A 14306-nucleotide genomic window follows, 5' to 3' on the forward strand; every position below is an offset into this window, starting at 1 on the left:
TGTGTCTAAGGTAGAACTAGAACACCAAGCATTCTAGCCTGATGCCATAACCATTATCCCAAACTGGCTCTTATTCAGAATTACTCAGAATTATAAACTTTTTTTTAGAACAACAGAATAAAAATAATATTTTTGCAGAAGGACAGACAGGTAAAAACTCCTGTAGACATGTCAGATGAATCTGTGGGTTCCCTATGGGGTTCTTTATATGAGAAATGGATATGGTTCGTTGTATTTTAAATTCTGCAGCCTCTGAGCTTGGTGTATGCTGCTCTTTTCTTTCTTGGATGATTAGGCAAGGCATGAATGGATAGATCTGGGAGGTTATTAACACTTCTTTATAGGGAAGGATCTTGCTTGCCCCCTAGGAAACATTTGCCTTTTTATTTTATTATTTATTTATTTATTTATTAATAAAATTTATATGCCGCTCTATCTCTGAGGACTCAGGGCGGCTCACAACAATAAAAAAACCAATTAAAATTATAAAATACATAATGTACGTATATAATTTATATTAAAACCCCCAAAATCTAAAAACCCTTTCAGTCCAGGCTGGGCGATGTGAACAACCATGTGTTTAATTCGCGGCGGAAGGTGCGAAGGTCAGGAGCCAACCGGAGCCCCAGGGGGAGTTGATTCCAAAGGGTGGGCGCGCCCACAGAGAAAGCTCTACCCCTAGGGGTCGCCAGCCGACACTGTCTAGCTGACGGCACCCGGAGCAGGCCCTCCCTGTGAGAACGCACCGGGCGATGGGCAGCTGTTACTGGCAGCAGATGGTTCGCCAAATATCCTGGGCCTAAGCCATGTAGGGCTTTATAGGTCATCACCAGCACCTTGAATCTCACCCGGAGGGCAACCGGCAACCAATGCAAGTCGTGCAGGAGGGTGTAACATGGGAGTATCGGGACTCTCCCATCACAACCCGTGCGGCCGCATTCTGTACCAGTTGAAGGCTCCGAGTGGTCCTCAAGGGCAGCCCCATGTAGAGAGCATTACAGTAGTCAATGCGGGAGGTAACTAGCGCATGAGTAACTGTGCGTAGGGCATCTCGGTCCAAATAGGGGCGCAACTGGCGGACCAGACGAATCTGGGCATATGCCCCCCTGGTCACGGTTGTTATATGATCTTCTAAACTCAACCGTGAATCCAGGACACCCAAGTTGCGCGCCCTGTCTACAGGGGGCAAAATTTCACCCCCTATAGTCAGCGATGGAATCTCACCTTCGAACTGAGATGCCGGTATCCACAGCCACTCAGTCTTGGCAGGGTTGAGCCAAAGCCTGTTCCTCCCCATCCAGATCCGTACCGCTTCCAGGCACCGGGACATCACGTCGAGGGCATCACTGGGCTGGTTCGGAGTGGATATAAAAAGCTGGGTATCATCAGCGTACTGATGATACCCCACCCCGAAACCACGGATGATCTCCCCCAGCGGTTTCATATAAATGTTGAACAGAAGGGGTGAGAGAACCGACCCCTGAAGCACCCCACACTTGAGGGGCCTCATGGTCGATCTCTGCCCTCCTGCCAACACAGGTATCGAAAGCCGCTGAAAGATCTAATAGGACCAGAACAGAGGAATGACCTCTGTCCCGAGCCCTCCAGAGATCATCCACCAGTGCGACCAATGTCGTCTCCGTGCTGTATCCGGGCCTGAAACCTGATTGGTACGGATCGAGGTGCTCCGCTTCATCCAGGGCCACCGGGAACTGACGTGCCACTACAGTCTCGACAACCTTCACAAAAAGCAAAGGTTAGAGACCGGACGAAAGTTGCTCAAAACAGCTGGATCCAGGGCAGGCTTCTTGAGGAGGGGCCTCACCACTGCCTCCTTCAAGGCGGCAGGAAAGCTTCCCTCCTCTAAAGATGCAGCTATCACCGCCTGGATCCAGCCACATGTCACCTCCCAAGCTGAATAAACCAGCCAGGAGGGGCACGGGTCCAGTACACATGTGGCCGCACTCAACTTCCCCATGATCCTGTCCACCTCCTCTGGGGTAACAGGATCAAACTCTTCCCAAAGCACAAGACCCAACGCTTCCTCACCGTCTGACCCTGTCCAGTCAGAGTCCAAGCCGTCCCAAATCTGAGCGATCTTGTCCTGCAGATACTGGCCAAACTCCTCAGCTCACCCTCACATCGAGTCTTCCCCCGCCCTCTGATTCAAGAGGGAGCGGGATAGCTGAAACAGGGCGGCCGGGCGATTCTCTGCGGATGCAATGACATTGGAGAAATAGCGACGTTTCGCCGTCGCCAATTCCACCAAATAGGCCCGTGTAAATGATCTCAATTGTGACCGGTCAGATTCGGAACGACTGGCCCTCCAACTGCTCTCTAGGCCTCTCCTATGTCGCTTCATCCCCCGGAGCTCCTCAGTGAACCACGGGGCCAACCGGGATCTGCGACGAGTTAGAGGCCGCAAAGGCACGACCCGGTCCAGAGCCCCGGCAGCGGCCTCATCCCAGGCATCCACCAGGGTCATGACCGGGGCATGGGAGAGAGATAGAGGCATCATCCCAAGCTCTGTCTGGAACCTCTCCGGGTCCATCAGGCACCTGGGGCGGAACCAGATGGTCGGTTCCGCTTCCCAGCGAGGAGAGGCGGCGTACTGGAAGCCCAGCCGGAGAAGATGGTGATCAGTCCACGACAGGAGATCAATAGCAGTCAGTCCCCCACCAAACTCCACCCGCCACTGCTCTGAGACAAAAACAAGATCAGGCGTGTGGCCCCCCTCATGTGTCGGGCCCTGAACAATTTGAGTCAGGTCCGTGGCCGTCATGGAGGCCATGAACTCCCGAGCCACCCCCGACGCCCCACCCAGGGATGGCAGATTGAAGTCCCCCAGCACAATAAGTCTGGGAAACTCCACCACCAGCCCCGATAGGGCATCGAGCAGCCCGGGCAGGACTGTTGATATGCAGCTGGGAGAGTTTTTTAAGGAAAGTTTGCCGAGAAGATGGTGTAGACTGTCTGGAGGAATACACCCTGCTTGGTTCCATTAGAGCTCTTGGCAACATTCAATACTATTTACTATGGAATAATTCTGGATCACCTTCAAGGGTTGGGAGATGGGGTCTCTATTTATAGTGGGGGGGGTCGTATCTGAGTGTTTTGATTGGCGGATATGGAGAGAAACTGTTCAAGTCTATGGGAGATCCAATGTTGAGTTCCATAAGGCTCAGGGCTCTCCCTCATGTCATTTAACATCAACATGAAATCACTGCAAAGCATCATCCATCAGTCTGGGATAAGGACACCCCAATCAGAAATACCAAGAAAGTCTTGAATCAGTTGGAAGGCTGTAGAAATCTGGATGAGGCAAAATAAATTTGATTAAATCCTACCAATACATAGTTGCTAGCCTATGATAAGCATCTGGGCACATAACAGTAGACCTGGTAATCACTCAGACAGGGTTGTGTTATCCCTAAAAGAAGCAGTTCTTGACTTGGACTCACAACTTCTGCTCACCAACAGATGGAGAAAGTGGCCAGGACTCTTTCCCATTTTTGGCTGCTGTGCCAGTTATGACCCAACCTGGACCAGAATGCCCTGACTTTTGTAATTCATATCTTGATCATCACCCATCTAGACTTGCTGAAACACGATGTACAGTATATTGTCCTGTCTTTGAAGACAGTCTATGAGTTACTAGCAGCACAAAATGTAGCAAACTCATAGCTGGAAAATCCTGCCAACATAGAATTACATCTAAATTAAAGTCATTAATTTGGTTGCCAATGCTTCTGAAACATTATTTTTAAAACCCTATAAAGTGTAGACAAGGCTGTAACAGACAATGCTTGCCAGCTACATATACTCATTCAATCATTAGCCAGAGGAGTCCTGCTCAAAGTCTCCTCTCTTTGTGAAGAACATTGGATGTGTGCAAAACAGCAGTGTGTTTTCACCCATAAGTATGCTCAGACTCCACTTTGTTAACACTCCATAAACAAATCAGTTTTATTCCATTTAGACTTTAGTCTGAGCTGACTGATTATTATGTCTGTTTTCTTATCTTTTTTTACCTTTTTAATAAGATTTGTATCCTTTTTATTTTTTCTGTTTTGTTTTGCATTTTTGCTGTACACTAGCCAAGGTCATTTGGAATTGTGGCAAATTAAACAGTAAATACAAATTAAATAGAAAAAACAAGAGAACATTAATCTTATATACTGTAGATTACGGTAAATTGAAATTTATTAACTGTAATGAAGTGCCTTAGGATGCACAAGAGAATGTAATTGTTCAGTCTCTCTCCAAATTATTTCTCCAAGAAGCCCAACCATGTATAAGTTGAACCCAATTTTTAGGTATATTTTGGCACCTAAAATTCTCACTTTATTTGCAAGGTTATATGATATATAACATTTCAACAAAAAAATAGAAAAATATTTAAAAAACAGGGAGTTAAGAAAGGACAATGGGAACAAAGAGAATAAGGATTATATTAATGTAGCGGGACTGTACAATGAACAGGGAGATAAAATATACTTTACAAATAAACAACAAGTAATACAATTCAATGAGTTAACTGACTAGCAGAACTTCCAATAGATAGATCCTGGTGCAATAAATTATTAAATTACAATGCGTTATGCATGTTACATATTGAGAGGGTTTTTTTAAACAGCCAAAAAAGTAGTTGTGAAAGTACTAAGCAGCAACTTTGCTTTAATGTATTTTTAATGAATTATCCTAAGTAAGGTCTCTCCATATTATTACTAAGAATCAACATCAGCTCAATGATTTATAATCCATTAAAATATTAATTTAATATTAATATAAAATAATTCACAAGCAATATAAGTATTCCTAGAATTTAGAGTATTAGAGATATAGTACTGTTGATTATGAAAGTCAAACACAGAAAATGTAAATCATTCTTTTCATGATGCATTATAAAGAACCTGTGCCATGTCTGATTAAACAATATTCTTATCTTGTTTCCCCAAAATCTCTCACATATGATATAACTAGTAAAAACGTATCATTCAATAACAAGTTGTTTTTTATGATGTCAGAAATGGAGCAGTTGGCTTGATTGTGCAAAGCAACGGTCAGCCTTCCAAAAGAGGATGACTTTATAGTTCACATTTAATAAAACAAGCGGACTAGTGCTCTAGAAGAATAAGAGGCACAAAGAGGGCTTTGCCCAATTCATTCAACCAGGGAGCCTATGTGATTTCTTATAGATCATCTTATCTACAATACATTTTAAACAAGTTTTGAAACCAAACAGTTCTACTCAAAGAGATGCATACTGTAGCTGGTTAAATTAGGCTGAGTGTACTTATTTTATCCAAATTCTATACGATACTACCTTTCTTTAGGTTTCCTATATTCCATCTTTTCCAGGGGTGGGCTGCTACGGGTTCGCCCGGGTTCAGGAGAACCCATAGCTAACATTATGGCCGGTTCAGATAACCTCCAAATCCAACCCCTGGCTGGCCCCACCCACCCCTCCCCTCCCCTCCCCGGAGTCTCCACGCAGCCCATTTAGGATGCGAGGTAAGTGCAGGGTCCGCATGGAGGCTTGGGGAGTGGGAAAAACAGGCCTACCGGAAGTTCCGGAAGTCTGAAAACAGGCCTGTTTCTGGCCTCCAGAAGGCCTCTAGAGCCAGGAGGAGGCAGTTTTCGCCCTCCCAGAGGCTCAAGGAAAGCCTCTGGAACCTGGGGAAAGGCGAAAATGGGCTGCCACGCCCACCATGGCCATGCCCATCCAGCAACCGGGTAGAGAACCCATTGCTGAAATTTTTGAAGCCCACCCGATCTTTTCCAATAAGCTCATTTTTACATTCACTGATATTAACTAATCATAATTATATTTAATGGGTACCCTTTGGAAATAGACATCTACCAGTGAGATATTATATTTTCACTTCCAGCCAACTCATAACATTGTTCAAAACACTTCTGACTTCTTTCAACACTATCTTGATTTTTAAATTTAGTTCATATTATTTTCTATACTATTTTCTCTTAGTATCCTGAATATTGTGTTAAATTGTTAAACCTTTTCCTTTAACAACGGCCTTAGACTACTACAAATGATTTCACAAATCATTGTAAGAATTGTCAGGACAAAAGAAAGAAGAAATACGCTAATACCTTATAATCTTGATCTGGAAGCATGTTGAGCAAGAAAGTTACCATTTTCTGAGGAAATTCATATTTTACTGTCCAAAATAATAATTCTTCTAGAAAACATTTATGCTTCAAAACATCCATGATGGACTGATCTGTAGAAAAATGAGAATAAAAGCCAAATGGAAGGGTTCATGGAGAACAGATTACAAAATTTATCAGGATATTTTTGAGACAGACACCAAGATCTTTTGAAAACCCCATGTTTTAGAAGACTTCATATGCCTGTCCAATGCTCCTGACTCTACTCAGTCACTGAATACTTACTACTCAGCTGCATCTGTAAGGGGGAAGAGGGCTGTCAAAAAAGTCAAGATGGCAATTGGAACTTCATAACTGAAATCCCACCTCTCTTACACAAGTCTCAACATTGTTCACAATGTACAAGAGGCAGAGTTTCAAATACAGTCATGAGGACTATCTTGATATTTTGCTCTCCCCAGAAGTTTCTGCTCATTGACAGAATGGAAGGGAAAGGTCTGGACTGAAAGGGTTTTCATAGCTGGAAGGTATTTCTTTGGGGGGGGAGGCCTCTGACAGTGTTAACTGGTGTGGTGGCAATACAATAACATGTACTAGACCAAGGGAAACTATTTATCTCTTTTATTTACTTTTCCTTCCGAAGTGAATAGCCCAACTTAAAACAGGCACATTATACCTATTCAAGATGTAGAATTTCTGTTTTATCAAGAAATAAGTAACAAACGTCATCACTGAAAATGGATAATTTGTAAATTTTAATAGCAGGAGAAAGAATGCTAAGGCACATATAGTCTCAGGTTGAAGATTTCTTGTTCTGAATGATCTGTGCATCATAAAAGCATAGCTAGATCTATGATTTCTTGCAATAGCTTGGCGTGCCAACTGACTGCAGGAGTCTGGGAGGCATGGAACAGAGAATTGTTAAGGTAATCTAGCAACAGACAACTTTTTTCCAATGATGGCTACAGTTTAAAATTCTTTTCAGACTGCAGACAGTGTGGAGAGGCAAAAAAGTCTTTTTAATGGTTCCCCCCTCCCAGATATGGGAGCTTTAAAGTCACTTTTCTGATTTAACACTCAAAGGGAAAAAAAACACATTGTGTTAAAAAAAAGTGATGAATTTTAGTGATGTCATGGAGGGCATACAATAGGGCAGAAAAGTTACAAACAGCTAATGGGCAGCTGCTTATCCATCAATGCCCTAAGCCATTTTTCCTCCTGGGATTCAAAAATGCATGGAACTATAAAATAAGGAACACTAAGTCTTGTAGTCAGTCTATATTGCTCATACATAAAATACTATACAAGCAAAAGTGTGTGTATAAATAAATAAAGGTAAAGGTTTCCTTGTCAATCATGCATGATGCTCATCTTTGTTCCTTGGCCAAGGGAACCAGTGTTGTCCAAAGACAATTTCCTTGGTCATGTGCCAGCATGGCTATATGCCAAAGGTGCATGAAACGCTGCTACTTTCCACTATTTATCTACTCTCATTTGCATGTTTTCAAGCTGCTAGGTAGGCAGGAGCTGGGGCAAGTAATGGGACCTCACCCCATTATGCAAAGCTCAGGTCTTGGACCCAGGCTATATATAACCCAGACAGTCTGTCTGTCTGTCTGTCTATCCATCCATCCATCCATCCATCCAAACACACACACATATACGCACTCACTTTTGCTTCTATAATATCATATACATTACAGATCTTGAAAGCATATTCATCCATGGAAACTCAAAACTACCAGTTGAGTAAAACATGGTTATAAACTATAAAGTATGCAACAAACTATTTACTGTATATACCTTTGGTGGTGGTACTTAGTTTCACTCTCTTGCACTTTCCCACACCTTGGTTACCATCCTGGTCTTCCTGAGATAAAGAGATTGAAAATAGATGAATAGAAAAATCTAACATCAGATCTATTATACTGTGCTGGGGTGGGATATGAAAATAGACTCTCCCTAGGAACATTACTTTACTGCCATATGTTATTCAGAAACACTTCCAGGATTTCAAGCTAAATGTTAGTATGTTATTTATTGGAAACAGGTTATAAAAATATATTCTTCATCAAAAAAACTTCTTATAGTCTCCTTTAAATGTCTTTCTGTTTAAATGTCCTTCTGTTATGGTTATATCACTTGGGGATCTTATCTCACATAAACTGTCTTTAAAGAACTACTAAAATTTCCCCTTTAGAGGTGATGATACACTCGACTCTTTATAACAGAAAAAACCATTAATTTACCAAGCTCTGTTGGATCCTTCAGGCAAAGTAAAATCTCGAAATACGCTGGTGGAATTAGGCTATGAGTTAGATTGGTGGTCATACAATCAGATCCAATCTAGGACAGCTCAGGACAAAAACAAGGGAGGAATCTATAATTCCCTACAGGAACTTGATAAGATCTTGTTGGGGAAGGATGAGAAGGTATTATCCAAACTGTATCAATTCCTCTTAATGGATTGGATTGGAGAGGAGGTCATCAAGGACTCAATGATTGCCTGGGGGAGAAATCTGGGATACTCGACTGAACTTGAAAATTGGGAAGAAATTTGGGGGGAAACCTTAAAATTAACAATGTCGGTTTCCTATAAGGAAAATACATACAAAATGCTGTATAGATGGCACCTGCCCCCAGCTAGATTATCGAAGATGTTTCCGGGAACCTCTCCGGTTTGTTGGAAATGCAACGCCGCTATGGGAACTTACTTTCATAGTTGGTGGACCTGTCCCCGAGCAAAAGAATATTGGGCTAGAATTCAAAAATGGATTTTAGAAATCATAGGATGTAGAATAGATTTGAACCCGGAAACGTTTTTACTAGGCATGAAACCAGAGAACTTGAACAAATCTAATTGGTATCTCGCTCTCCACATCATCACTCCAGCCAGGATCTCGTTCGCGCAAGAATGGAAATCCAAAAATATCCCATCGGAGGCTACGTTAATTGGACTGTGCAGAAGCAGACAAGCTTACTGGACTTTTGCGAGATAGACAAGAATCGGGGTTATATAGGAGCTGGGACAGATGGTATGCTTGGCTGCAAAAAAAGAAATCTTAAGAAGAATGAAAATATTAACCTTAATGTGAATGTGGGGAAATATTTATAGGAGCATTGCATGACAGTTGAGAATTCTTTCTCCTGGATAAACCTTTCTTTTGATGAGTTGGCTTAATGGAGGTTTGTACTTTCTCTAGGTGAAAATTGATACTTTATGTATTATATTACTCTCTGCAATTCTATCCATATTGTTATACTTTTTTTTCTGTATTTTTTAATAATTTTCAATAAAAATTAAAAAAAGAACTACTAAAATTCTAAGCTAAGACTGGAAAGCATAATCAATGAGGAATTTGCCAATTAAATGGAAAAATAATGTAAGGCGTATTATTTAAGAGTTACTTAAATCATAAGCATATTTGTTTAGAAGCAAATACTGTTTGGTTATAATACACTCAATTAGAAACACTTGCAAAGGAGCACAATTATTAGAAAATGACTGGAAACATTCAAAGTTTAAGTACTATTAGAAGAATCTGAAGTATTTTCTCATATCTGAAGCATTTTCCAATACCTAATTATTATACAGCGCAAGACATTTCTTCCATCAACAAACTGGAAATGTATAGTGGATATTAAAAGTCTACACACTCCTGTTAAAATGCCAGGTTGTGATTTATCTTGGTTTGATTTTTTTACATCTCAAGAACCTGGCATTTTAAACGAGGTGCGGAAACATTTTATATCCACTGTATATAATGACAACCTATTGAAATAGAATAATGGCATTCTTCTGAATTAAAATCCAATTAAGTATTTATCTTCTCTTCATGACAATAATAATTGATTGTCATGAAGATTGATGGAAAATCTAATTATTCAAAGAAACCTACTGACATTCACTTAAATAAATTCAATACATAAATAAATATCAAAGACAGAATCATTAACTTTAGAAAGATAAGGTTCTCTCGTATGATATACTACAGGGATCCTCAACCCCTGGTCCGTGGACCAGCATCAGGCCACAACATGCCAGAAACCGGGCCACATGAACAAACGAAGCCCCATCCACCGGGTGCAAGAAGTACACGAAACCACGCCCCCTCTGGTCTCTGGAAAAACCTCTCTCCTCGGAACCAGTCCCTGATGCCCAAAAGACTGCGGGCCACTGATATACTATTATAATATCTACATTACTGATATATAAGATAGGAGCAAAAAACCTCAAGATATATAAAAATAGGAGCAAAAGTTGAAATATACCAATATCATAAGAAAATAAAGGCATCAGATTTATAATTTTCCTGGAAGTAAATATGCTATCTTTAATTTCATCTGAGCAGAAAAATCAGAGAGAATTGATCTTATCTGTATGGATTTACATGTATATACAAAATCTCTAAGAATATGGATTTTAAAGTTCTCTGTTTATCATACAAAAATTGATTAATAAAGAATTTATTGATTAATAAAGAATATAGTAACCTATATCCTAAAGTTGCAAAATTAAATAACCCAAGTATATTGTTGTTAAACATTCATTTCTTTTTTATGTACTCGGGAACCCTTAAGAAAATCTTTTTTTCAACACCACAAACAATACCCTTGGGTGCCCTATTCTGTCCAGCCCCCACCTGAAAAGATCCCTGTAGCAAATATCCCTCTAAATCAGGGGTGTCAAACTCAAGGCCCGTGGGCTGCATCCAGTCTGCAATGTGGTCAGATCCGGCACACAGGGCCGTCCTGGTCTACCCAACACAAAGAGGAAAGATCAGGCCAGTGTGGCTTCAACCCAGTCTACCCAATGTGAAGAGGAAAGATCAGGCCAGCATAGCTTCGGCCCAGTCTACCCAATGTGAAGAGGAGACATGCCAGCAGTTTGGGGAGTGGCGTCAAGCTGGCCACACCCACCCAGTTGGCCACACCCATCCAGTCGGCCATGCCCTGAATTGCTTGAAAAACATTGTATTCTCAAGGTTCATGGGAAGTCAATACAATAGTGAATCACTGCTACAGTCGTGGCTTTCATTTTCTTATTTTTTTCTCTTGTGATATAAATCAGCCATTCATATTCAAGCATCATCCTAAACCTGATATCAAGTCAAGAATGTCTGTCTGCCTAATCTCGTCCTTATTATTATTTTTAAATAAATAAAGCAGGGAACATAACTAATACTCCTTCCTCTTCCTATTTTCCTAACAACAATCCTTTGAGTAGGTTGGGCTCAAAAAGAGAAACTGACCCAAAATCACCCATCAACTTTCATGCTTAAGGCAGGACTAGAACTCAGTCTCCTGGCTTCTAATTTAGTGCCTTAACCACTAGACCCAACTGGCTCTCATTATATTACTTTTAATTTGCCTCAGGATACTGAAAAGTGGAAGACCTGAAGGAAGGCATAAAGCGTGCATGGATAGATACAATATTGCCTTAGCTAAAGAGATCAAAGTATTCAGTATTTCTTTTTAAGGAGAGGTGTTAAATAAAGCAGATGCAATCCTAGGAGCCTGGTATCAAGTAATTTATTTAAACAAAAATGAGAGTGTCATGGATGTTAGGATTAAATCTAATCCCTTGCTCCATATTGATTAGAGCTCTGGTCTTCCTTTGCACTGACTACTTTTATTGACCCTAAATGAAGGTTTGGTAGAAGACTGTGGGACAACGAAATGTCAATTGCCGCTTTTTCCCATGCCCATGCCATATAGATGTTTCAACAGATCTACTTAGTTCTGGAAAATAGCACACCAAATTAGGGTTGCTTGAGAAGCTCCTACGATGGATGGGACTCAACACTAGAACTTGAAGAACTTGGCAGTACATAGGATAGCTGAGCCTGTGTACAGTATCATCTTGGAAAATACTGTTGGTTGTAACTCACATAAAGTTTCTAAGAGGCCTGAATAGTAGCTGCAACTATTTTTTATGAACTCTGAGAAATTTTCTAAAAGTGCTGCAATGGTACAAGCATAATCAAAAGTCATTCAGTTTTATTCAAGGATTTGGAAGTATTCACTTAGCTCTTTGACAGGGTCAAAAAGAAGGCTAATTTATGTTAAAAAATGAACACTCAAAGGAAATAAAGCAAAACAAGCTAGCTTTCAAGCATATATGGTTTAATTATTATTACATAACTAAGATATAAGAAATAATGAAAGGCAAATAGCTTCAGGACTAGAACAAGATAGTGAAAATAGAAGGAAATATTCTGCCCTGGGCAAGAGACAGAGGCCTGAAAGAAGGTATTTAAATCTAAAGTCCTTTCATAAGGTGGAATCCTGATTTATGGCTTAGAAAAGTAAAAAGGCAACCAATTCTTGGCTGTCTCTTCAGTACTTAACATTATCCATTCATTGATGTATATTATTGAAATATCCATCCCTTGAAATATTATTATTCTCAGTTTAGATAACATTTAAGTAGGAATATATAATAGAAAAATATTTTATAAAATTATAAAATCTGATATTTAAGATGCTATTTTTTTCTTTTTCCTTTAGAGTTTTATTTTTAATTCTGGATATAGCTTATTGTACTAACTCTCTCCGTTTATCTATGTTTAAAAAGTCCTTAACCATTCATGTAAACATAAAATAAGAAGGTGATCTCTGTACATAGTTGCAACATACAGCAGTTTGCTTCCATATGTAGAAACTACATCAGCTAAATCTTTCTTGACCCTGAGCCAGAAGGCTAGTTCCAGTTCACAACTTCAGAGAGACTGATGCTTCAGCAGTCCCTTTCCCCATGTTTTCCCTTTTATTTCACAACTACAGAGAGACTGACGCTTCAGCAGTCCCTTTCCCCATGTTTTCCCTTTTATTTCTGTACTACATTGATTGATTGATTGATTGATTGATTGATTGATTGTTAAGAGGAAATCAGAAAGAAGCCAATCCAGTAATTATTCAGAATATAAGAGTTGGAAGTGACCTTGAAAGTCTTCTAATCCAACCTCCTATTCAAGCAGGAAATCCTTTAGCATATCAGACAAATAGTTGTCCAATCTCTTCTTAAAGGTTTTTTTTTGTTCTAAAAATTTCTGGTTTAGAAAACTGAATACATATTTATGCCAGGATTCATTTTTCTCTTCTACTTTTACTGCATATATTAAGATAAATCTGATTTATATTATGTCAAATGTGGAAAAAATGTAATAGACCACAAAGATTTAGAAGTATGCATATTATCTTCACAGCAACACTGATTAAAACCTGTTTTACAGAAGTAAACATACCTGATATTAAGCTAGCCTATTTTCAGAAGTTACTATTAATATCAGAGGTATCCAAGCCGTGGCTCTGGATAACTAGCCATTTGGCCCCATAAGATAATAAAAAATATAAAAATAAGAGAAGTTTGTTATTTATATTTATTAACTACATTATATATTATTTATGTGGCCCAGGACAATTCTTCTTCACCCAATGAAGCCAAGGACAAATCAAAAAATTTGACAACCATGATCTACACTATGATTCCTAATGTTGACAAAATTAATTCAATAAGAGTATTAATAACAATTTTCTTACTGGAGGCATTTTCAGCATAAATAATCCTATTAAATAAATTTGTTAGCAAAGACAAATACGATGAGGCTCATGGTATCTTAATTTCTGTCACACAAGATTACACTTTATTGTTTCTGAAAGTCTCACCTCATCTGAAGAGTCACCTTGCCCTGAAGCTGGTGTAGAACCTGCAAAACCTTGTGAAATTAAAAATTAAAATATCCTTTGTAATTCATACAAAACTGGAAAAATATTTTAAAAACAAACCTACAGTTCTTCTTCCATACAAACCTACATTAATTCTTTAGAATCTGAAATTAGCTGGAAAATGCTATATCTTTAAGTGATACTCATGATTTGTTACTATTTCTAGAATGGAACACAAATGTTGCTACTATTGAAATGTCACCTTAGTACAATAACTATTTGTAATCCAAAATGCTGTATTTTCTAAACTTATTGGAAAGGGGTCCTAATATTTCCCATAATTTAAACTGGTATTTAAGAATGAAGATATTCCCCAATTTTGAAAATTGAATAAAGATTCTAACACACTTTTTTTCTCCCTGCATTTGTGCTGTTTCAGGAACGTTTCATAAGCCACTTTAGAAGTTCCATATGTTAACATATCAAAGATGGGAATTCTTCCAGTT

At 39.6% G+C, this 14306-nt stretch overlaps 1 protein-coding gene across 1 annotated transcript in view; it reads right to left on the reverse strand.

The window, feature by feature from the left end:
- Nucleotides 1-14306, reverse strand: part of UBR3 (ubiquitin protein ligase E3 component n-recognin 3) — a 116711-nt gene that overhangs the window by 90532 nt on the left and 11873 nt on the right. Inside the window, exons 5-7 of the mRNA XM_070937213.1 lie at nt 13801-13850; nt 7936-8002; nt 6115-6245 (exon numbers count right to left, since the gene is read on the reverse strand). Of these exons, the coding sequence (XP_070793314.1) occupies nt 6115-6245; nt 7936-8002; nt 13801-13850 (248 nt within the window). The remainder of the gene's footprint in view (nt 1-6114; nt 6246-7935; nt 8003-13800; nt 13851-14306) is intronic.

This window comes from Pituophis catenifer, unplaced genomic scaffold (assembly GCF_029215685.1).
Source record: "Pituophis catenifer annectens isolate HBS135680 unplaced genomic scaffold, rPitCat1.0.hap2 SCAF_1, whole genome shotgun sequence".
Lineage (NCBI taxonomy): Eukaryota > Metazoa > Chordata > Lepidosauria > Squamata > Colubridae > Pituophis > Pituophis catenifer.